The sequence below is a fragment of the Condylura cristata genome, unplaced genomic scaffold, assembly GCF_000260355.1.
Source record: "Condylura cristata isolate star-nosed mole 26May11 unplaced genomic scaffold, ConCri1.0 scaffold00005, whole genome shotgun sequence".
Classification (NCBI taxonomy): domain Eukaryota; kingdom Metazoa; phylum Chordata; class Mammalia; order Eulipotyphla; family Talpidae; genus Condylura; species Condylura cristata.
In genome coordinates this window covers 1927192-1952856 of record NW_004567106.1, presented here as the reverse complement: position 1 = coordinate 1952856, position 25665 = coordinate 1927192, and the positions used below count along the sequence as shown (strand labels likewise).

At 41.7% G+C, this 25665-nt stretch overlaps 1 protein-coding gene across 2 annotated transcripts in view; it reads right to left on the bottom strand.

Annotated features, from left to right (window-relative positions):
• GLI3 (GLI family zinc finger 3) overlaps nucleotides 1–25665 on the bottom strand; it is a 262659-nt gene that overhangs the window by 59737 nt on the left and 177257 nt on the right. For both annotated transcript variants that reach the window (XM_004676650.1, XM_004676651.1), the window contains exons 4-9: nucleotides 23849–24054; nucleotides 20653–20799; nucleotides 12871–13072; nucleotides 4367–4580; nucleotides 3519–3632; nucleotides 1468–1608 (exon numbers count right to left, since the gene is read on the bottom strand). In XM_004676650.1, coding sequence (XP_004676707.1) covers nucleotides 1468–1608; nucleotides 3519–3632; nucleotides 4367–4580; nucleotides 12871–13072; nucleotides 20653–20799; nucleotides 23849–24054 — 1024 coding nt within the window. The remainder of the gene's footprint in view (nucleotides 1–1467; nucleotides 1609–3518; nucleotides 3633–4366; nucleotides 4581–12870; nucleotides 13073–20652; nucleotides 20800–23848; nucleotides 24055–25665) is intronic.

Genomic DNA, 25665 nt, shown 5'->3' with positions numbered 1-25665 from the left:
CAAATTAAGTTCATGGAAAAATCTGGAACTACACCTTAATTAAAAACATTTGACTTCTAGTTTCTTGTTCTGTTGAGAAATCTATAATTTTTCCCATACAATTACAAGGAGAAATGATTAAAAAAAGAAATGGGGGGGGGGCTGCTAATGCCATGTTAACTCCCCAAAGCATTCTGTATATAATGGATCTGCAAACCTGGCAAAGTATATTTAACACTGAATGTAACTGCAGTGTGTAGAACATACTACATAGGATGGGACAAATTATAGAAGACACTCTTCAAAAGCTCATATAGCTACGAACATGTGGAATTTGTGATGAATTTTGTAATTCATCACATCATTGAATTTTTGGTGTTTAAATAGAGGAGCATTGTCAAGAATATGGGTTATTTAAACAGAAAGTGCTACTATAAGGAAGAAAACGGAGTGAGTTGAGTTTGTGTATGGGCTGTATGTGTGTATACGATGTGGGGAGAGGCCAATCACCACAAAACACCTGATTTTCTGTCACACTTAAGACTTATAAAAATGCCACACTTGGCAAGCATTCCTTATTTGTTTAATGGGCTCCTGTGCTTCCACACTGAGCATGTGAACTAGAGCTTGCTTTTTATTCTTAAATATCTAAATGCCCTTCCATCTCAGTTGTCCCTAGACTCACTTACCATGGAGACTCCACTAACCTAAGAGAAAATAAAGGGTGAAATGAAGCTCTGGTAAAGGAAAGTGGCTCCTGAGGGAGGCACAGGTATACAGGGGCGGGAATGATTACAGCATGTTCAGAAATCATACAAAGGAGCACAAGAGAAAGACTCTTAAATCTGGTGCAGGAGAAAAGAGTGGTTCTCAATTATTCTACCAGCAGTTTTCAAAACTGTACATCATTAAGCAGACTTATAAAAAACGTACAACTTTTCCATGGAACTATTTGCAAGGGTTACATGGGTTGACCTCAAGAAACTGTGGTAATAATTTACCCCCAGCATCTTCATGTAGAAGACCAACTGTTGCCTAAAATAATAGAAGAGATTTTAGATGTTGAGTGGCTACAAGAGAAAGTAGAACAAAAACCAGGAATCCCCCACTTCAATATTTTCTATTGTTACTGGGTCTTGGAAAGGAGAATCAAACTTGGTTAAAAGGTTAATAATAATTCATGTCCAGCTTACTATTACTCAATAACCATCAAAGTCGCTAACTCAAAATGGTGTTTTCTGGCTTACAGGATCAGAGTCATTACACTCTCTATTGAAGACTTTATTGAATTTTACACTAAGCTTTAGCTGACTGAACAGGTCAAGCACCGTAACTCAGAGTTTTCTTTATTCTCAGAAAGTCATAAAGCCCTCTCCAGTTTGCAACGCTGCTAGCTAAGAAACTTGACTCAGTGCAGGGTCAGGGAAGCTGACCCTGTGGAAAAGGTCACATAGTTGTAAAGCCGGGTCCCAAGCTCCATTCACTTACGTGCACCAGCTGCTCCTGGGTGTCAAACTCCCTGGTGCAGCCTTCCCAGTGGCAGTTTGTCTCATAGATTACTTCAGGCTCCTGTTTGCTTTCATCTTTGTCCCCTTCCTCCTTGACCAGTGTTGTTCCTTCAGGCTGTTCCTGAAAGGCAGAGGGAGGGGAGGGGGAGGAAAGAGAGAGGTACAATTCAGACATAATAGGAGGCAATGCAGGAAGAGAACATAAAAACCTGGCAGAGCTTCCTCTTCATCATAATGCAACTTTTCACTGAAAAGAAAATGGAGCACAGGTTTTGTGAAATGTATAGAGACCTTTGTGCACTTTTATTTTTTCCAGATTTACCAAACATATCCTCTTCAGAGATGTTTAACTTGTGTTTTAAGAAAACAGCCTAAGCCATAATGAAGATAATAAGATGTTGAGACCAAACTTTGCTATCTTGTATACAAAACTGAAAACATTTTAACTAAAATGTCACCCCATGAGAGAAGCAAGGAAACTAGATGATCTCAAGGTCATTACTAGGTCATTACTCAAGGCTGGTCTTTTCTCTTCCAGCTCAATTCTTCTTACTATAATAACTGGTTGATTTTCATATTTGGAGGCCAGGGAAATGGCTTACTGGGGATTCTTATTCTGTTTTCCTTACTGTTGCAGGCTGAGGAAGCACTCTGTGAATTTTAGAAAAATAATGACCTCCTACTTTAACTTCTTTCTCTAAGGATGCAATCATTGCTCAAGAACCACAGCATCTAGATCATGGCAGAAGTCTTTTTTTTTTTTTTTTTAAATCTTCTAAGGAGGCCTCACAGCAATTAAAACACAAAGAATCCCCGGAATACTAGGGGATAATTAGGTGTGTAGACTCAGCTTCTAATCTGGGGCTAGATGACAAAAAACACAGACAAGGGCTTACGCAGACCAGCAGAGTTGGTGACTAGCAAAACCCAAGAAGATGAATTTAAGAACACAGCACTCTCATCCATTCATACTCCAAGTTCTTGTTATGAGGGAAATTCGGGCTAAGACAGCTGATGTTTAAGCTAATGCATTTCGCTTCATGGGTATCCAAACCCTTCAATCTCAAGAGTAAACGAGCTCCTGCCTAGGTCCTGCACAGGGGCCCTATAACACAGGTTTGTGGCATGATCTACACAGTTTTAAACTGAGGCTTAGAGGTCTAATGGGTAAAAGCAGAGACCCAACTGAAGTTCTATTTTCTTATTTCAGGATTCTCAGTAAAAGACCAGAGTCTAAGCAGCCTTAGGTTAGGAGAGCTGTGCTTTGACCCTTCTGGGCTGTCCAGGCTCCCTGATATACACAATGGAATATTACTCAATCAAATAAATAAATAAATAAACTCATGCCATATGTGGAAACATGGATAGAGCTGGAAGGGATCATGCTCAGTGAAGTAATTCAGAAAGAAATGGAAAAATACTTGATGGCTTCCACTCATAGCAGGAGTATAAGGGTTCAGGAGGAAAACAACAAAAAAATTCAAGCAATTATAATAAAGTAAAAACAAAAAACAACAAACAACTATAAACAAGAGACATTTTACTGGGGTAGAGAGGGGAATAGGATTAAAACTGGGATGGGAAGAATACACAGGAATATGGTGATAGCACACAGATGAAGTGGTGGTGGGAAGTCTACGAGATTACAACTGAGATGAAAACATGCACAAAATGAAGAATGATGTAAACAAAATACATATTTAAATAAAAGGAAAAAAAAGGGTTTTTCAAGGAAAAAAAAAGTGGCAAGATAAGAGACATGAAAAATTGAGTCCTCTCAGGTATATCACTAACTCTGCCAGGCAGGTTTGATGCCAGGAACTCAGTATTTCAGGTACAAGATCAGGGGTGAGGACTTAAGTCTGGTCACATCTGCCTCCATAACAAATAAAACCGATTGTTTATGAACTATAGTTTGTACCCCGAACAGCTTCCTGCATGTCTTGTGCTTGTTGCTGAGCTAGAGAAACAAACTGAAATAAGTCCTTTGGCCATGGCCAAGAACACAGGGCAGGAAGCCCAGGGCCTCACCTGCTGGCCCCGTGGAACGGGGCTGGGGAGGTCCTCGTCGGGTTTGATCTTGGACCGCTTGTTGTGCACCAGATCCCCGGTGCTGCTCACTGCAGACTCACTCGTGGGCTTGTGCTGGTCACGTGTACGGGGCAAGGAAAGAAATGAGATGTCAATCAGGTTTCCTGGCAAAGGCAGGCAGCTCGAAAGAAGGAAGCGACTTTGGTGCTAAGGTCTGATAGTTCTTGAAAATACCCATCACCGAGTTCAGAAAATGTTTTCAAAGCAAGAAAATACATACATGATGTAGTTTGTTGGTTTTGCCTTATGAATGTAAAGCCCCTGTGCTTTTATAAAGCTGGAAGAAAAAAGCTGGGGGCCTAGGCTTTTACAAGCTTCACTGGTATGTTCCAAAGAGCAAAGTGGTAAGGTAAACAAGATACAACAAGAACTGCATGCAAAGTTCTTTAATTAAGAACATTCAGATTTCTCCCCCTGCACATGTCAGTGTGAAGATTACAACAGAGGGCACAGTGGTTATATTCTTTTTGTTAGTAGTTATATTCTTACTGTGAAGCATCACATGATTCTAAGAGCCAGGGGACAGTGACCAAATGAGAGCAACACATTCAGGCAACGCATTTAATCGAGTGGATTTATAGACAGCCCAGCTCAGAGTGAAGCTTTATCAAGTGGCCTGCTTTTCCACTGAGGATAAAATGACTCTGGCAGAGCGGCTGTTGTTTAATGAGGAGCACATACATCACACGATGGGAAAAGTGATGATGGGAAGCTGTGAGGGCCCTAGTACACAGTGGTGCAGACCCTCCACGTTTAACCATGCCAGACAAGCTCGCTGGCTGTCTCACCTGTGAGGACTCGGATGGACCGGAGTTGACCTGCACCGGGTTAAGAACTGCAGGGATCCCTGGAATAGGCCTCTGTGTTGGAAAAGTCGGGGCAGGGTGGATGAGCGGAGGACTGTGTCCAAAGGCAGAACCTAAGCTCTGTTGCCGGCTTAAGATTTGCTGATGCATATGGAGAGACACTGGTGCTGAAGGGTAGGTGAAGCTCAAGGCAGGGCTGCGTGTGGGGAAATACAGAATAAACACATCACTTACAAGCAAGGCAGAACGTTGCAAATGCATGCTGGCCCCTGTGGACCAAGTTTTACCAACCCCAACTCATGTCGGATCCATCGGTTTAAATTAGACAGTAAAAACAATTACCGATGAAATCTTGAAAACTTGCAAGAGAAAGATAATGACCAAGACAAGATGGCATGTGTGTGTACATACACACAAACCTGAATGGAATGGAAACAAAAGGCATCAGTTCAATAACGACTATTTATTGCAATAACAAACTTTATATAAAAAAGAGAATGGGTGACTGCATGCTTTATAGTACTTTTATTGGCTCCCCGTTCCATATGTTCCTGTGCATGGAACAATTCCTTTAATCTCAGCTCACACTGCGCACCTTCATATGTCTCCGGATCTTATTACAAGAGGAAAGAAAATCAATTGGTTAAATGTGTTTTGAACACCATGCTTGTCATATCACTCATTTGTTTGTAAAGATGGAAAGCTTGGTTCATCCAGAATGCCACCTAAAGAATTTCCATCAGTGCCGTCTGGTTACAGAAGCTGATGGATTAACCTCTCCCAGCCGAAATCAGTGATCAATGTGCTTCGATGGAGGAATATTCCAATGGGAGAGCACAGCTCTCTCTTCCAGCTAAACAGCATTAAATGTCTATTAAAGCCCATTATACATGCTAATGCCTGTCACCACTTCATTATGCCACAGGATTTCCCAGGCTACCGAAGTTCTGAGGAAGCGCACTATTACCTCAAGATTTATCGACTGTAGGCAGTGCCAAATCTTTCTTTGTGCCAGTATAGTTTAGGAATCAAATCCTCTTAAAAGAATGAAGTGCTCTTAAGGAATTTGCCAATGGCTTAAAAGTGCATGAAAAATGATAATTGCATTCATGAAAATTTCTTTCTTAAAAATAATCATTTAAAAGGTGATATATATTTTCCTCATCTTGCTGTGTAATACCCAGAAAGAATCAGAGTTTCTTGTAATGTCAAAGGTAGAATTCATGAAAATTTCCAATCTAGTAGGTTAATTACTATTGCCTTTAAGCGCATTAACTGAGAATATAATAATTATAATAACAAAATCAAACCATTTCAACAACTTTAAGTAATAATTCTGAAGCTATACTCTGTTCATTAATGGGACTACACATTTTGCCTATTTGATACAATCCATAAAGGCAGCTTCAATGGGATTACATTACTATTATTCCTTCAGAGAACCTTGCATTACAATAGCTTGCCCATTTAAGACTGAATATCATTAAGAATACCCTAGGAGAATTTCACCAGGCGTGGAGGCACTCCTTTCATTCTGTATTGTATTTCTTTAATAAAAGAACGCAGAAACATGGTGAAAACAGTCATTGTTCACAGTAAGTTAGAGAGAAATCAGTAATAATATTCCGTTTCTGCAGCGCTATAGTTTTCTGCCAGTGTTTCCGAAAGTAACCATGAATGATTACAGCAAGACTTAGCGAAGGTAGCTGTGTGGATGATTGATAGGGCATTAATCAAAAGATGCATATCTGCCTCAGAATTTGTTCACAAGCTTTCTTCTAATAGCTGATTTCATGTTCACTGAGCTCTATGCCAGTTTGTCCAATTTATTTTTCAGTGTACAAGCCATTCATCAAAAACCACAATGATTTAACACACCCCCCTTTTCCATTTGGTGAATGAATATTACTAGATGTAACCACCTTATTCTGTTCATTAAAAAAAAAAAGAAAGAAAGAAAGAAAAAAGAAAAAGAAAAGGCCCCACTAGACACATATTTACAATGTGGCACATCTTTATAGGATCCTCCACACACCTTTCCAGAACTGCATGAACCTGTAGGTTTTGGAAGGGGTCCCTCAGGTCATTGACAGTTCTGATCCCGGGAGGCTCAGTATTTGGGTGCTCAAAAAGTCAGGAGCTACCCAATTAAGAATTAAGACATTTCAGAAAGCAGAAGAAGCCCTCAGTTGTTGATATAAGGAATTTACAGGTGACAAGAGCCTAACAGAGTAGGTCCATTTTTACTTTTAAAGAGATGAAGGTGAGAAGACAGAGGAAGGTTCCACATTGTACCTGCCTCAGGTGTTTCTCTCTGAATTGAACAGACATGGCAAGGAGCTGTGAAAGTTTTCAGTGCATTTGACAAAAATGCCCTTTCAGGGGTTTTTGCTGTTGTTGTTGTTGAGGAACAAAAAGACATGAAGGAATATTTTCTAAATATCAACTATTAAACTGTGAGTGATATGAGAACAAAAAAAAAAATAATAATGATTCTCAGCCTTCACTGCTTATCCACAATGAGCCCTTAAGGAAATGCTCTCTCCTCCATGGGCAGAGCTGAATGATGCTCAGAGCACACAAGTTACAAAGCTGCTCTAGAAGTGCTTGGCTTGGTCATAGCACTAGCGTGCAGATTCAGGAGCCAAGGTTCCTTTGCTCGTGAAACTGCCAGTAGACTTCTCAGGAAGCTTTGGAGGAAGAGTCAGGGGTTGGACAATGACCACAGCAAGTAGACAGCAGGAACAATGACCCTTTGTGGTCACTTTGCTTGTCAGTAAATGAGAGTCATCCCTGATCTTAGCATGGTTGCCTCGATATTGCCACTGGACCCCACCTTAAATGTCACATTGTCAGATAGGGAGGGTTCTTGAGATCCTCTGATGCTCCCATCAAAATGAATTTCTTTTACAGCTTCTCACCAACCATTCTCTACTGTTTGATAATTCTTAACACAGCACAGGACATTTTTCTGAAACCATATTCTCTCATTCCCTCTGGCATACCAGGTCCAAAGAGAGCTTGGCCCTGGTCTATCTTATTCTCTCCTCACTGTCTGGTGCCAGAAACACTGCCTGCCACATAGCAGATACTGAATATTCTATCAATGAGTGACTGCACAGCCTTAATGGATTCACTTCTTACTGTTTGCACAACAAGTTCCCACAAAAAGTAGTGACTTAAAACAATCATCTTATCATCTTATAGCTCTGGGGTCAGAAGACTCAAGATGGGCTTCTGTAGCACCTAGGCACCTTGCCTGCTCCAGGTCCCAGGCTGCCTGCACCCTGAGCCCCTGCCTCGCCCTTCCAACCTTCTCCTCCAGCTCGAATTCTCACCCCACTGCCTGCCTCTAATATGGGCATTACAACCACACCTGGTCCACCTGAACAATCCAGGACAGCCTCCTCACCTCCAAGTCCTTAAGTTATTTATAGCTGCAAAGTTCCAGGTGCCATTTAAGGCCACATGTTCACAACTTCCAAAGATGGCCACAGGACACCTTTGAGGGCAATTATTCTGCTGACCACTGTCTAGCAATCATTGCCAAGAAAGAGGTGCTTTCCTCTGAAAACTCTACTTTTAATGTGTCCATGAACATCATTACTTAAACAAAGCTCATGTTTAAATTTACTTCTTTCTACATAACTTGAGCAGCTAAAACAGGCTTGCAAGTTATAGACGCCAAACTTTTTTAAAGTAAATTCATCAGAGAGCCCAAAAGAATCTCCCAAAAAGTTTGTGGATTCATCCCATAATTTCCTAGAAATAAAAAAACAAAACAAAACATCATTAATGTTGAAAAATTTTATGAATCACTTCTGTCTCCTCTGAAGAATGATGCAGTGTGGTCTGAAATCTACCTCAGTTTTATTATCTCAAAGTCATTACATTTCTGTTCACTCTCTTCTTCCCTATGGATCATTCAAAGGACATTAACTTTATATTCTGATTTCCAAACTATCTTCACTCAACATTCAATAAAATATAACTTAGAGGCCCTCCCTGGTGGCACAGTGGACTAACGCACAGCACTGCAAGCGAGCCACAGCCACATAAGTGTGAGTTCAATCCCTGGCCCCGGAGGTGACCACATGGCACGGCAGACCTCTCCTGTCTCGCCCACTGCTCCCCTCAGCAATGCACTTCATCGGTCTGTCTGTTTTGCTCCCCACTCTACCTCTGGTGAGTCCTTTCACCACCCCTGCTTCTCTGGCCTGTAGCCCAGTTCTGTATGCATAAATAAATCAATCTTTAAAAAAGTATCTAACTTAGAAAACTATTCTAACAGATTTTGTTTCTCTTCTAAGTGACTGTATAAAAGATAAAGCAATTGAAATACACAGAACATTTGTAAGTATGTGACTTTTAATGCTATCTATGTTTAAACGGTATTAATTGATTTATTATTATTTATTTATTTATTTTTTTTTTTTGAGTACTAGATGTTCCTCCCAAACAACATGGCGATACAATAACAGACCTCTTGAAATAAGGATCTAAAAATAAGTAGCATGGGGAAAAAAACAGAAATTCTAAGGTCATAAGTCTGAGGAATATGGACTCAACAGTCCCAGACATGTATCTGTTAATATGCAAATGTGCATTCCAAATGGCCAGTTTGCTAGAGTATTAAGAGAAACAGCTACAGACTAGTACTCTTGAAAAGCACTTTGAGAATAATGCTCCCAGAACAATAGTGAAAAGTCAGAATATACTAATTAGATGTTAATGTGCTCTTTATTTCTTTTAAAGAGCAGGAAAGAAGAAAATTTGGGATTTTAAGACCCTAACTGAAATGTGTGTGGTGTTCTGGCTCATCACAGGTTATTTCTATCCCTCGGAATAGATTTATGGTTATTTCTTAAGATAACAAAATATGCCATAGCATATTATTCCATGTATGTGAAGTTATTTTTTTGAGTCATTGTTTGGGTATGATATACATTTGGACATGGTGTTTGAAAAAGTTAGACATAATCAATTGCTTATTTTAATAAACAAATGGGTTTTTATGAATAAATATTTTTCTACATTGTGTTTTATGGAAGTTGAAATTATTAAGTAAATGTAAACAACCAGCACAGTATACAGATTTAAGATAGACATTTGCCTTTTTATCCCTGTATGCTGTTTCCACCCTGCCATCTCTATAATTATCAACCTGTGGTCATGCAAGGTACTATTCATATAGATTAACTCTCTGAAAACTAGAATTCTGTATCTACCACATAGAAACTTCCTTTAACAAAGAAGATTAGAATTTTAATTACTCATTAGAGAGCTCTTTATCTATTCATTGGCAAAATCCCTGTTGCGTGGATTCAAGGTGACTGGGTGTGGATGTGGAGTGGGGAACACAGGAGTAAGACGTGCTCAGCCTTCCACCTCCCAGTGCTTGAATTCTACTGAAGGAAAACAAACAACACGCTACAGTAAGCAAGTAAACATGAACATTTCAAAGAGCATTAAATGCTATCAACCTTTTGGAGAGTAATTATTGGACTGGATAGACATCATGGCATTCAGAAAAAAAGAAAAACAACAGAATGTGTCTTTAAACTGTCCAGCATTTTTAGAATTTTAGCAGGTATCATTATTCTGTGCAATATCAAAACCAGAAGCAGATCAGATAAGTATTAGAAAATATGTAAATGTGAAAGTCTGACGAATCTAGGTAAGTTAAAACTTCTGGCATTGATGCCCACCTAATTCACATGTATGTACAGATTTGCCTGCTGATGCATAAAGCCACAAAGCAAGTAAACACTGCACTTCCCAAATCACCGTGAGAAAGAAAGAGTGAGAGCTTGGTACTTATCCTTGGCACACAGCAGAGATTAAATGCATCCTGAATCTACATTCACTGTTATCCACCAGTCCTACCACGTACTAATCCTCAAGACAGTTTCTAGATCTTACAACATTAAGCTTAAAATAGAACAAGCAAGGTACCAACACTTCTTCAATAAAGGACTAGCCAACAGTGCTAACAGCATCATATTAGAAACTATAACCAAAATTTTCTAAACTATCTCCACAAATAGAAGATGAACTTCTAAGGTAAGTTAGCACTGTGACGATTTGTGCATTCTATTCTAAGTCCTTTAGGTGCTGTAAGTGTCAAGATAACTACGATGGGGGCCTCCCTGGTGGTGAAGGGGTTAAGTCCCAGCATTATGAAGCTATCAGCAGCCACTGCAGCAAGAGTTCGATCCTTGACCACGGAGGTGAGCCACATGGCACAGGAGTCCTCTCCTGTCTCACCTATTACTTCCCTCAGCAGTGTATTTCAGTCAAATCCACCTGTTCTGCTCCCCACTCTGTCTCTCTGGAGAATCTTCACACTCCCCATACTTCTGGTCTGTACCCCAGTTCTTGTATGCACAAATAAGTACCAAAAAAAAAAAAAAAAGCTATGCTGAAGGTAAGAAGGAAGAAAAGTAAAAGAGAAACAAGAAGGAATGCTTACAAGGCACTTTAATATGAGTACCTGCACTGTGTGTCCAAATGCTACCTCTACTCCTTTGATGCTATGACTATAGTTCCAGCCAACTGAGATACCGCCGGCGGTGAGCTATAACCCCAAAGATAACTGCCAGGAGTTCACAGTAGCCAGGCCACGTATCTGAGACAGGTCACAGCCTCAAAGCCAGATCAATGATCATGGAGTGTGTGGCCAGGTCTGTGGACAATGAGGCTGGTTTCTCCTGGGTACTGCAGAACTATGACAGCTTTAATGAAATGTGTCTCTCTGCAGTATGACAGGTGTCCTGTCTGCACTTTACAAATGTGGAGACAATTTCAGAGACCAGAAGGGCAAGTGAGGTTTCCATAGCTGGCTGGTGGTAAATCTGGAATCCGAGGACAAACACAGCCTCTGCCTGTGACTAGAATGGCTCATCCTGAAAGCCCCCTTGGGCTCCTCCGTGTGAACTGACTGCTATCACGTGGTTACATGCTTTCTCCCTTGTTTTAAAACTTCCATGACCATATTGAAAGAAGTACAGCAGACAGCCTCATATCAAATTGGGTTTTATAATTTTTAACCACTGGTTTGTTTGCCAAGGAACATTTATTATAATTGAACAACAACAACAAAAGTAAAACTATAATAGAAAAAAACTATGGGAAAGTGCTATTTTCACTTTTGATAAACAGGATGGCAATATTACTAACCCTTCTCCCCAACCTCCCAAACTGTTGAAGTTTCCCAAATACATGTATCTGTAGCAAAAGGGGACCCATCAGCAGCCAAAGTTAATGTCCATTTATAAAACATAACAATAAACAATGAACAACCACCTTATTGGAGGATGAGAGTGGGGGGAAAGGGGAGAATAGAGCCACTAGCTTATGGTAGAAGTTACTAGGGCATCAGTGGTGGGGGTGGTACTCAGAGATGTGACGCTACACCCCTCTACACCCCTCGAGTATACAGTGCTGTAAACCACTACTACCTCCATCAAAATAATTTAACTTAAAAACAAGGTAAAATTAATGAAAACAGACTTCAAGATATACTATTAAAAGAAAATTATTGCAGTTTTTAAAAACTAAGGTTGGAAAGGGTGGCTAGCAAATGAGTTTTTCCATTGTTGGTGAAAAAAATAAGTGAATGCTAATACTTATAACTTGGGCAAATACTTATAACTTAATGCATTAGGCTATTATCTAATTTTATGTGTAATATAACTGCTAACTAGCACAATTCAAAACACTGCTTAGCTTAAAAAAAAAGCAGTGTGAAATACCTAAAATTCATAAATTGGCTTACATTTAATTCCTTACTTATTGACATCAGTCCAAATTTGATCCATTAGCAGGCAGAAAATTTTATCGTAAGCATGCCTGTGTTTGCACTTCTCATGCAAGTGCAGACACAGTGCAAAGAAAATGACGAAATGTTTTCCCTATACTATAGCAAAGGAGGATAGTCAAAATAGAGGTCTTTCACATCAAGCAAGAAATCTTTAATAGGAAAACAAGAAAATATTCTTCAGCTAGAATTTCTCTGCGAACTCTGCCAGGCAATGCCATCAGCATGTACACTGCACAGACAGAAAGTCCCGCTGACCCCTTTTTCTTTCTTCCTCTCAGGTTCTCCCTTGCTCTGGGTAGTAATTTCTGGGAGAAAAGACTAATAGCCTGATGGCTGTTTGGATTTCTGCTTCTGTTCTTGCCTGAATTGCACAATCAGGTATCAAGTCAGTTTTTCCTGGAGAATTATGATTAGCAAGGGGTATGGGAGTGCAAAGATTTTCCATTTCTTCATATAGCTACTTCTACTGACACAAGGTTTACAAAAATTTACTTTTGGCCAATAATTGTCTCTGAGTGTGCGGGGGTAATATTTACCTGTATCCCTGGTCAGACTCAGCAGCGTTTTGCTTTGTTTCTCCTCACACGCAGTCAGTCCTGTCAGTGCAGGTGCAGTCGAGCACAGACAGTTAAGAAAAACATAATGGATTCGGGAAAACACATACCTGATTGCACTTGCAGATAAGTGACCATAGGAGCCACTTGCTGAAGAGCTGCTGCGGGAATTATTGAGGATGGTCACCAAGGAGTTGGGAGATGTCCTTATCATGGTCTGAAGGTCAAAGCTATGATCAGACAGTGGTGATATGGACAGTGTGCGTTTTCGGCTCGGCCTAGCTGACAGCCTGGGGCTGGGGAATCTGGTGCCTGTTATATAAACAAAACAGAACTTGATTACCTGCGGTTGGACTCTGTACCTGTTATTTATTGCCACTCGCCTGTGTGGAAGAAGTGAAGGATAAGAAATGGCAACTTGTGGTGACAAGTACCTCTCCTCCCACTTGTGATCTACTGGCTACAATTGAGGAAATTAGGGAGAAATATTTATCTTCCAGGGGCTTACCTCGAGGGAGCTCTGTTTATTAATGTGCAGGCAAAATGATAAATTGCTAAACAAAAGGGAAAGACTTTTATGTGTTATCCCTCTCATTTCTAGTGATTTATGAATCTGACGGCTGCTTAGATATTCCCATCATTAATTCACCACAAGCGACAAAGACAGTGGTTCCCAGTGTCACACAAGCTGCCCTCCCCATCCCATCACACACCGGTGTGAGGCAGTGAACAGAGAGAGAAAAAGTGAATTAAAGTTCCCAAGATAAAAAATTTTAAATGAATTAAATCCTAAGACAAAAAAAAATTCAGCTTAGTTATATTCTCATTTCCCATGATTTCTGTAGTTATCTCGCCCATGGCATACTTAAAGCTTTACTGAAGCAAATGACAAATACATTATCCTAAATTAATGGTTCTCAATTGGGGGCAATTTTGCCCTCAGGGGATGTGTGACAACATCTGGAGACATTCTGGTTATCACACTTCACAGGGGACTACTCATATCAAATGGAGGGTAGGGAGGGGCTAGTGTGCTGATAAATACCCAAAAATGCGTAGGGTAGTCCCCCAATGATGGAAAATTATCTAAGCCCCAAAAGTGCCAAGCTTGAGAAATCCTCCCCTAACCCTCCCCCCTTCCCATATTCTAAGACCATAAGTGCCAAGAAATGTTTAAAATCTTGGGATATGATTTATTTGGTAGATTTTTTTTGAAGATGTGATGGTGGGCCCTGTAAGCATCAGAATGATATTCAGTGCGTACAGTTTGTTTCTCCAGACCTTGCTTCATCAGTCAGACTAACTGGGAGTAATGTTTTCATTATAATTGTTTGCCTTCAAGAAAATTCCACCAATGAAGTTCTAATTTGGAGGTTCATAACTCACACTAACACACACACCAACCCATGTGATCCATTTTTTTTTTTTTTTAATCTCTCTTGGATAGTTAAAAATGGTATGCCCATTTACTTTTAGTTTGGTAAATATGGGAGATTTGAATTTCAGAACATAGCTATAAACATGGCTCACATGTCCACTCCTACCTTTTCTAAGATGACATTTGCGCAATAGTCATCTAAAATGTAGACCATAATCCCATTAAATAAGGAGCAAACCAAACATGATTACTTTCAGTAAAATGGAAGGTTTCTATTTTGCAGCATAGGTATACCTGGTTACAGGTACATGGCAATTCTGTGGTACCCAAATAACTGAAGTAGAAGTAAGTTCTCTTTTTTAGAAAAATTATAAGCTCCTGGTCCCCAGAAAATTCACTAGGAGCATTTTCTTCATCACAGACACATCCTGACATAAAATAACAGCCAACAGTCTTGTGTTTGTAATGAAACAACGGGTACATATGAAAGTCAATATAAACAACAATAACGAAATGTATAAGTAAACTTTATAGTAACTGCAAAATAAACCAAAAGGTATAACTGAAGTCTCAGTATCATCCACATATAAAAACTGGAAAATTGAGTTGAGAGACAAAAATTTGATCACTCAAAATTTCCTTTTAGGCATATTTAAAGTGTGTTTCCTCATTTAGAATAGTTACACTATGAGAATGATTTAGGTTATTCAAGTACACAAATATCATTTCTGAGTTTGTACACATCTTTCAGTGTTTTAACTCAGCATCTTAGTTTTATTATATCTGCTTCGCATATGAATGTTTCACATCAACTCACTATGAGAGGCTTATTTCACACAGAAGCGTCTCAGTGAATAATATATTGCACTTCCAAATACTTCTAAGGCTTATTGTTGACTTCTACAAACTCTTCCCCCAAAACCCCTGCTTTACGTGATTCAGTGATCACTGGCTAAGTCAGAAACAAGACAGTCTAGACAGAGTTGACCTCTGGAGCACCTCCAATTATTTTAACCACTAACTAGATAAAGAGGCCATGTGATGTTCTAAAACACTGGAGACCCCTCACCTCTTCCACCAGCTTTGCAGGTTGGTAACACACCTTGGTACTGTCCCTCCAAGACAGATTCTAATTTAAGTCACTTTTCACTAATAGCATTAATGTAATGGTCAGGAGTCCTTATCTCTAAAATGTTTCTTTTAGGGATTACTTGCTCTCCTATCTTTTAAGGTGCTCATCTGAGATAGGTACTGTGGTTTCTGTCAAGTAAATATTCCTGAAGAGCTGTAATATCAGAGCAGAGTGACCAGAAGGCCAGTAACCACCAACTGGCTCTGCCTTGAGGGTGCACTTTGAATGAAGGAATTTAAAGCTGCTTTATTTTTCCACTGAAAAAGTTTCCTCTATCTAAATTTCTAGGTAGTCTTCAAATGTTCTACTTCACTAAATGCCATTTCAATTATTTTAGAGGGAAGGCATATAGTAAGTACTTTAAACCCCTAAAATATACTCTGCTCAACCACCTAATAACCAGGAAAAGGAAATCAACACTTTGGGTCAGCAACAGGAATCTTTGTGGAGGGGAACTGCTAACACACAAGGTGAGCATTTTCAGAACAGATTAAAGAGAAGTGGCCCAATTCCTCACTGTTCACCCTGCTGCTCCCTTAGATGTAAGCAGATCCTTCTCATTGTTCCAACACAGATATCTCCAATCTGGCTTTCTGTGAATTGTTTTGTTTCTCTATTCTAATAAAAAAAAAAAAATCGGACAAAGAAAAAGGAGGTTTCTTTTTATGTGATGAATGATAGGACATCTAAATTCCTACTTAATGACAATCAATTTACCATATACTCTCACAAATTAAAATTCCTTTAATTAGTTTTTACGAAGTAAAAGGGTAGCTTCATCCTTTATTTAGATAAAACCCGCCACTGCCTGACTAAACACATTCTCATCAAACAGAGGAAGGTAATATGGGCTGACCTTCCAAGGATTCTCTCTTCTTTTAATTCTTTATTTGCAGATTTTAAATAACTAATTTGCATAATAACACTGAACTTTCCCCCCCAACAATCGCTAATTGAAATGTGATTATGATGAATCTGAAATATAAGTTCTCTGTTCTACAAAGCCTAAAAAAAAAAAAAAAAAGAAAAAACCCTACACGTAACTCTTTTACTTTGTGTGTGGTAATGAATGAGACCAATACAAACTGTGTAATATAGCTAAGATAGCTCATGACCCTGTGTGGGCCAATTAGCTTCTCTGTATTCCACCCAAGGGCTGACCCCAATCCCAGCTAGATAGCTGACCACCGTCCACCTCTGTTGCTGAAGAACTCAGACTGTGGATGAAAAAGCACTGCTTCTAGCAAAAAAAAGCAAAGAAACAAAACCCCAAGCATACAAACTCCTCAAAACCATACTGTGCGATCTCCAAAGGGCCCTGGCTTTCAGGGATGTGTAGTTTGTTGTACACTTCACTGATGATGATTCAGGGTCACTTTCTGGCGCCTGGCAAATGGATCTCAAAGAATCTGAATAAATGAGAATTCTTAGATGTTCTGAAATGTGATAATCATAGGCTCATTTGTCTATATGTCTAGATAAGTAACCCAAAGGAATCACCATAGCCTCAAGAGATACAAAAATAAGTAATATGAAATGCATCAAATGATCCTATTTTCTTCTGCCATGAACTAAAAGTAGCTCCTTCTGATAGAGAATTTTTTCCTAGATAAAAGATCTTAGTGAAGTGTAAATTTTAACAAAAGTAAAACTTATATCCTAAAAAAAAATCAATGAAAAAAATAAAAAATCAATTTGTGGAGCATAAAAATCTATGAAACCAAGGAGTGACTATTCTTCATTACATCAATGTAATGAAATGCATTCCCTTATTTTATTATCAAGACAATCAGGACAGGAACATTTTTGGTTATCAAATTATAATCCCCTGCATTTTCCAGTTCATGAGTAAAGAGGGAATACACTAAACAAGTAATTCCAATGTCAGGCGACCATGCACAGAGTAGGTTCACCATCAGTCTGGGCAGATGAATTAGAGAGAGTCCCAAGCCCACAACATGCCGGCCCTATTCATGTCAGAGATGGCAGGACTGTTTGACACAGGTAGGTATGGGGCCCTCTGAGACTTGCGGAGGGATTGAGGGGTGCTGGCCACGAGATGGCACTCAGTGGCCAGCTGACTCGCCCGGTGGGCAACTTCTCATGAATGTCCAGGGGTAGACAAACCCCTCTGGCAGTTGGAACGGGCCCTGTGCAGAATAGAAGAGACCTTGGACATGTGTAGTGGCCGAGAAGTGGCAGGGGCTATGGATGGGGTTTTCTCGCAGCTCTGTGCAGAAAGAAGAATCCAAGGTCTGGCAACTGCTGGATGAGACACAGGCCTGGTGAAAACGTGAAAGCTTTATGGAGGAAGAGTTTCAGAGAGACTGACCACCCAATGCAGAGATGCCAGACTCCTTCTCCAGAAAGCAAGAAAGGGTGATCTGGACTCTAGCCTCACCCTGTGATGGCACAGAAAACATACTCTGCAGCTCATGGCCCCGGGGTTCAGACCACAGATGGCGGAGTTTACCACACATGGCCCTTACACCTAGGTGGAGCTGGTGGCCTTGGGCAAGCAGTTCCATGAGAAACCAGAACCCTCAGCAGCCTGACTGCAGTGTTTGTGGACCTGGAGGTAGATGGAATCATTTGCACAGCACAGGTGATAATAGAAACCGGTCTTCGTGACCCTGCAGCCATTGTTAAAACAGGGGCAATGGAAGAGCCAGCCACTGTATGGCTTGGGTGACCACTCACTCCCTGTTGATTGGGTAATGGCTGTTGAGCAAACAGCATGTGCCAATGTGGGAGATGTGCAAGTCTGTGAGTAAATGACAAACATACGCTGAGACTGTGCAGATACTTTGTGAACAGGAATGTGGCAGGCTGTTTAATGTAAATGTTCATGGCCCTGATGACAAGCGTTTCACAGAAAGAATGAGGGATTTAGGACTGAAAAATGCCCCCTTATGCTCATGATGGTCCCTTATGGTGATTCTTGTGCCCATCAGGGATCCTGAATATGTGTCATCACCACAATGATAGCCAGCTTGGGTGAAGTCAAGAGCCAGAGCTCTCAGAAGTATGAGTAGCTGAAAAACCAAAAAGGATACCAAAAAAAGGCAAGAAAGCTTCTTAAAGTCACCTGTATCTAGATGTGGACAGATCTGGTGAAAACAAGTGTAGATCGCACTAAAATAGACACACAGCCCAATGCATATTCGTCAGAGTTACGGAGACAATGGTGAGGATCAGAGTTCACACCATGAGAAAACAGGATTCTGTGAAGGGGGGTGAGGGGGAGCTGGGAACTCCAGGCCCTCAAGCCTGTGTGTTCTGCTGGAGGACCACTTGCTGCTGACCCTGACCCAGGGGGGGAGGCTCTGTTTGCTTTCGAACAGAGTAACATGAAGGGCAAGGAACCTACCCACAGGGGGCGGGAAGGGAACAGAGGCTACAAGTGGAACTTGCTATGCATGGGTCCCCAACCCACATGCATGTGAAAAGAGTTAGCCTTAGTTCAGGGATCTGCTTGTTACACTGATGGCTGTAGAAGCCAGCATGTCAAGCTAAAAGCAGCGAGACTATCCCTGGAGATTGGGCAATTATCCCCCAAGGAGTAGAAAGTGTAGCTGTCCCCGATCCTGGAGTGCCTCCTGGAGATGAATATGTTCCATGGTTTGTGGCTACAAGCCACAGCTGGAGAGGCTTGCCTTAAGTGTGCTACAGGCAGTGTGTGTGGACCTGCTGAGATCTGCCCATACAACCGTCAGTCTCTAGGCGAGTGACCAATACTAAATGCTATCGACTGCCAGGCACAACAGCAGAGCTGGAGAATGTGGGCACTGTGTGTGTTGCCCATAATCACAATCCCCATAATAGGTTCGTGTGTCTGGAGAAGCCCAACGGGCTCTTGGCATCTAATGGTAAATTACTGGGAGTTGAATAAAGCATCCCTAGTTGCGTGCAGCAAAACCTTCAGTGGCAGGCTTGATGGCTCATGTGAGCCATGAGCTGGGCACATCCTCTTTGTGGCCAATCTAGCCAATGCCTTCTTTTCCATTGCTATAGCACCAGAGAGAGTCAAGAGCAGCTTGCCTTCTCTGGAAAGGCCAGCCACAGACATTCACTGTGCTTGGTGCAGACATGAAATGAGAGGAGCAGGAAAGGGGCCTAGGTTCCATGGAGGCATTATTATATATACCATGCCACTGCTCCCATCCGACTGCAAATGCAGATATCACATTTTGTTTTAAGCCTGGGTTTGGGCGGCAGTAGGGCAACATTTTATTGCCAGCCCTGACTAGGTTGGACCTGGGACAGACTGTGGACTGGGTATGGCCTTGGATAGTGAAGGATTCCTATATGCATTGGACGGGCCTGATGACCACTTGGAGATGCAGCCTGGAGGTTGATTTACAAGCGCCACCATGGTGACTTGGCAGTGGCCACCATGGGCATGTGTTACTCTCGTGACAGATCAGAGGGTAAGAATAATGGGAACATATGTGTTGATTTTGTGGCCTATTATGAGCTCACCTCTCTTGTATATATAGAGCATCTGATGCCTCTTTGCTGGCAAAGTGTGTGTGGTTCTTACAACATGGGAGCTCACTGTTGCCAGCTATGATGTTTTTTGACCAAAAAGTTGGCTTATATACTGCCAGATAAAAGGGCTCTTCCATTGCTGGTGCCAATAACTTTTTTATCTTTTACCACTGGGTTCATGTGCCCAAACACATAAGTGCATTTAGTTGCATTAGTGGTATTCTGATGTATTCAGTTACATTCTGTTACAGTTTGTATTACTTTTGTGTGTACCTTTGTGTGTCCTGGGTACACTGGTCCATATTCGCCAAGGGAAATATGTGGAAGAACAAGGTGTAGATTGCACCAGGAAAAAACCCTAAGGGAGTGAGTTGTACGATAAATGAAGTTACCAGGCTTTTGTCCACGAAAGCAATTAGTATCTATGATGGTACTTGTGATCCTGCACGTGCACCTGTTAATTATGGACACGAGGCCAGAGAGCATGGGGCATGTGCATCTGTAAATGAGGACACCTGTGCCAAGGGGCCAGGGGCTACAAGGGCCACATCGCTGTGAGGTGGGAGGACAGGCCAGAGGAGACAGGCAGAGAAATGCTGAGAGAGAAAGCTGGCCTGTCACCTGATTCAACAGAAAAGGCCTGTAAAAACCTACCAAAGGCTCCAAACTGAAGGAACCTACCTAGTCTGAGATAGATGCAAAATACCCAGGATGGCCAAAGCCATGGACAATTCCTAGAAAACCAAGGGACTCAGAGCATTCAGATATTGATGGTTCCCCCTCCTTCTCTTATCGCAAAGATAGATGATCATCTGCTCATTACCCCTCCTCTTCACTTCACAGCTAACATCTGCCACCCTTAGCCTCATGGCAAACAGCCCCCTCACTTACTATCCATGGCGTGCAGGTACTCCATGTGGATGGCCCCTGCGCCCGCGGTGGCAGCTGAGGGGATGATGTCCGCATAGGGGCTGCGCTGGCCGGCCAGCAGGGCCATCTGATGGTAGTATTCAGCTGGGCTGACTCCAGCATGGGGGGCTAGAAGAGGAGACAGGGAAAGTGTGGGTACTGATTAGAAGGTAACAAGAAGCTTTTTGAGACACATCCCTGTGTCCACCTACCATGTGGCCAATATCCGCAATGCCTTTATGGCCCACTCTAGCAAAGCTTCCTTAACGCAAAGAGTGCTTTTACTAGAATCCAGAAGATATCCTCTACTGAAAATAAGAGTGAAGGAAAAGAACAGGAAAATGAAATACATTATAGATTATTCTGTGTAAACAGCAGTACTCTAGCACTAGATCTGCGTATATTTGAGGTTAAAGAAATTACTAAGAGGACCCTCCCTGGTGGCACAATGGGTTGAAGCACCGCAGACACTGTAACATGAGTTCTATTCCCAACCAGGGAGGTGACCCACAGGGTACAGGGGACCTCTTCTGTCCTGCCCACTGCTCCCCTCAGCAGTGTCTTTTAGTGCATCTGCCTATTCTTCTCCCCACTGTCTCTGGTGAATTCTCTTACCCACCCCCCCCACCTCTGATCTGTATCCCAGTTCTTGTACGCATAAATCAATATTTTTTAAAAATCATCAAGAATTTAAAATGATAAAAATGTATGTGTACATACAACACTATGTTTACCTTCCTTCCTATATCAAACTGGTCTGTGTTCACATTTCTTAACACAGTAGACAACTGTTGATTGCTTTCTGCACACGCTTGAAAGACCTCCCTACCCTTTCTGACTGGAGTATCTGAGACAACACTCACTACCTTGAGGACTGGGGGCTTGCAAATGAAAAAGAGCATAGTTTAATAACACATGATTGAGTGATAAACTGCAATTTTGTGTTCCATAAATTAACAGCGCTTCTTTTTCATTACAAAATCAAAAAGAAAATATACCTATCAATCTGAAACAATTTACGGGCAAGAGTCAGCGCTGCATGAGTTTTAATCACCAGTACCCACCTGCCAATTTAAGTGCACAAGTGGCAAGAGTCCACAGAAGTTCTGAGGGTAATTCCAGATCAGGAAGGTGAGGCAAATCCCAGCTCCCCCTTTCCCTGTGCGGGTGTGTCGAGGTTCACACACAGTGCTTAGCACGTGGCATTCAATCAGTGAAGGTGAATTTTGTGAACACCAGTACTCTAGCATAGGTCTGTGTATGTCTTTCATATGTGTCCATAAAGATATGTGTGTATGTGGAGAGAGAAACATTAGTGACTTGACATTTTTTTTTATCATTATTAATTGGAAACTTGAAGGGAAGGAAGAGGAAAGTAGAAAACACTCAGAGAATGTATAATTATATTGATCATTAAGTACTAAGGAAAGCAGATGACAACTTGCTTTAACTAGAGAGTACACTTTCCACTGGCCCTTTTGAATTTCCATAAGCCAAGTATAATTCCAAGTTGGTGGTTGGCTAGCCTCCCTGGTCCCTCGCTCCCTCTGCCTCATCGTTAGTCATTTCCAGAAACACTCAAGAACTCTACAGAGGTAACTGTCTCCATTCTTTCCATTTTAAAACCAAATCCAAAATATGAGTCCTGCCCAAATGGCAAAACTCACCCCTTGGATACCTTAAAGTTTATTAACCACACTGAATATGAAGGCAAAAACAGAGTCTGCCTCTGTTACTAGAGTACAACTACTCCTGGACTACAAATGCCATTTCTTATAGTCAGCACTGGAAAGTCATCTGATTGGAGAATGGGGACACTGCAGTGTCACATCGAACATTGCTCAGTAAGGTGGAGGGCATGGTGTGTCTCTGTGCTTTTGACACAAGAACCACCAGTTTGTAGTCTTCTACAGAGAACTTTTGTAATTAATATCGCTATGCAATTCTGGACCTTAATTCTGATGCCAGCAATTGTGGGCAAAAGTGGAGTCTGTGTATGTGTGTATGAGATGGGAAATGCTCTCCCATTTCATAACTTGACAGTTGCAAAATAAAGAGTTCCAATTAAAAAGTCATATGAAAAGTAATTAACGGGAAGGCTGAAAGAACCAACAGGAATTTAGCCCTTGAGAACAAAAAATGAGCATCCAGTTATAAGAGAATTAAAATCAAATTTATTTTATTTCTTCATCATAACATCTCTTTCTTCACTTCACAAGGTCAAAGACAGGCATATGCAACAGGTCTGCACCTTCATGTTTTCAGGACCTTGATACTTAAAAGAGTGTGGACCATGGACCGGCATCACTTATGCCACCTGGGAACTTTCCAAAAGCATCCACTCTCGGTTCCTACCCCAACCCCCTCCACAAGGAATCATGCTTTATCACCATCCTGGGTGAGGTTTGCAGACTGGAGCTTGAGAGGGTGCTGCTCTAACAGACCCATCTGTATAAACATGTCTCTCAGAACAGGAAAGTATTCATTGAAAGGTAAGTGAACACACTTTCACACTGCACATGGCTACAGGTTCAGGTTAAACATGCATGGAGCAAAGAACAGGAAGTGGTCAAGAGGAAAGACTCTGGGGTTTCTGAGTTCTGATTTAGGGTTCTACCTCTGCCACTTACAAGCCATGAACCATCTACAAATTAGCTGGCCCCTGTAAGCCTCACTTGAAGATAGAGATAACATTACTACCCAAGGAGGTGCCACTACCCCTGAAATGAAAGCATGCTTTTAAAAAACTTAGCGCAGTGGGCCCTCCCTGGTGGTGCAGCGTGTTAAAGAGCTGCACTACGAAGCTTAAGCCACTTCTGCATGAGTTTGATTCCCGCCTGCTCCAGAGGAAATCCACATGGCGTGGCAGACCTCTCCTGACCCGCACGCTGCTCCCCTCAGCAGTGTGTTTCAGTAGATCAGCCTGTTCTATTTCCCCATTCTGTCTCTGGTGACTCCTCTCCCCACAACCCACACACATCTCTGCCTTGTACCCCACTTCAGTTCGAGTAAATAATTATATCTTAAAAAAAAAAAAAAAAAAAAAACAGCACAGTGTCTGGCCATGGATCATAAACATCAGAGCTACTGATTTCCAAAGCCCAGGTGAGGGCAGGGATGGGAGAAGGGAGGTGGCGTGACATGTGGGGAAGCAGAAGGGGGTTGGTCTGAGACTTACCGTCTGTGGGGCTCAGGCCCCGGGCTGCTGAGATCATGGAGAGGGATGGGCTGCTGTGCAGAGACCGGATGTAGTCCATATAAGGATTGATGTATGGATGTGGAGGGCTGAAGGGGGAGTCTGAAGCTGCAGCAGGGTTCCGGTGTGGGGAGATCCTAATGAAGGGAAGGTCCGAATATGTTGGGCTACTAGATAAGGCAGAAGGCCTAGGTAAAAAAGAAAAGCAAACACAAGAAGCATGTGAGACCAGGATCCCCAGACGCAGAGGCTCACTGTGAACAAAAAGATTTAAAGTGAACTCCAGATATATTAGGGAAAGTTATCAGGGATACACATTTCAGTACTATTACCTTAAAATCATGGTATTACAATACAGGCAGAACCCTACTCTACATTATCTGGGCAAAGAACATTCACCTTTGAGAAATGTTATGGTACACTGAATATAGGATAATAAAGGTCCACCTCTGACTTTCCCGAGAAGAAATTCTAAACAACAGATACCTTAAAGTCACCTCAGGTGAAATGCAGTTGTTTTCAACAAAACAGATAATTTGAAGAACTTTTTTTTTTTTTTTTTTTTTTTGCTATTGCTATATAGCAAAACTAGTCAGAATGATACAAACAAATACTGGATAGCCATATGATTTGAAGTGAAATATTTCAAAACTACTTGGACATCAACAAACCCTATGAGGGCTCTCAGGTAAAGAGGAAGGTGGGGCAGGGACACAAAGATGGTGGCAGGGGGAAATGAGTGAAAATGGAGGAGAATGGCTGGGGCTCTGGTGAAGCATGAAACTGGCTCGCAAACAAGACAAAGGTTAGAATAGCTAAAGGGTAAGTTCTTAAAATACTTAGAAAAGGATCATAAAATGTCACGGAAGCAGACATTTTTGACTTCCCCCATTTCCTGTTAACAGGGATACCCTGGGCCCTAGGTCAGCCCACTGCCGGGTGGCAAGGATGGGAAAAGTTTGCTCTTAAGAAGCTGGAATTGACCTCCCCCGCCTGTCCTCGGCCCGACTCTGCAAATCCAAGACTAAGGAAGAAGATTCACTATCTTCTGTTGTGCTGCAGCAAGGGTGGCAGGGACGAGAACATGGCAAAGGCATAGACTGGAGGCTCAGGGCAAGCGGTACATGCACAGGGAGCAGGAGAGGAAAGTCCCCGCTCATAATCAGCCTGAGAAAGCCGTGAGGGAGGAAGGGAGGAAGGAGGAGCATTTCCCACAAATAAAAAATGACTAATTGCAAAGGGTTGTAAGCAACATGAAATTAAACACTTTCTATAGCACTGCATGGGCTCCACTGCCAGGCAGCTTTCTTTTACACTCATTTTTCAAGTGATGTCCTGATTAGCCAAGTTCAGTGAGCAATCGGTAATTAAGTACTCCTGGGCTGAGAAGTTGGAAAAGAATGGGATTTTGCCCGAGCTGGGTTCTAAGCAGCTGCAGGCGAATGTGAGTGTTGGCTCAGGAGACATGCCATGACCTAACTCTCCCCAGGACCTCATTCTCAAGCCACCGTGAAGGCCCTGTGGACCGTGAAGCCCAAGACACAACTCTGGGAGAAGCCAGTTCCACCAAGTGCACACCACGTTTCTAGAACGACCAGTGTTGGAATCCCCTCTGGCCTCCTTGTAGCTTCTCAAACAGAAAATGTTTTGTGTGGATAATCTAGTGAACTGGCCGCGGCAGGCTAAACAACGTGTGCTCTCCATTCTCCCATTCATGGAGGGCAGAGCCATAAAAAAGAGAGGCTGTGAAAGAGACAGATCTAAGGAGAACTGCAAATTCCTCTTATGCTACAGGCTTA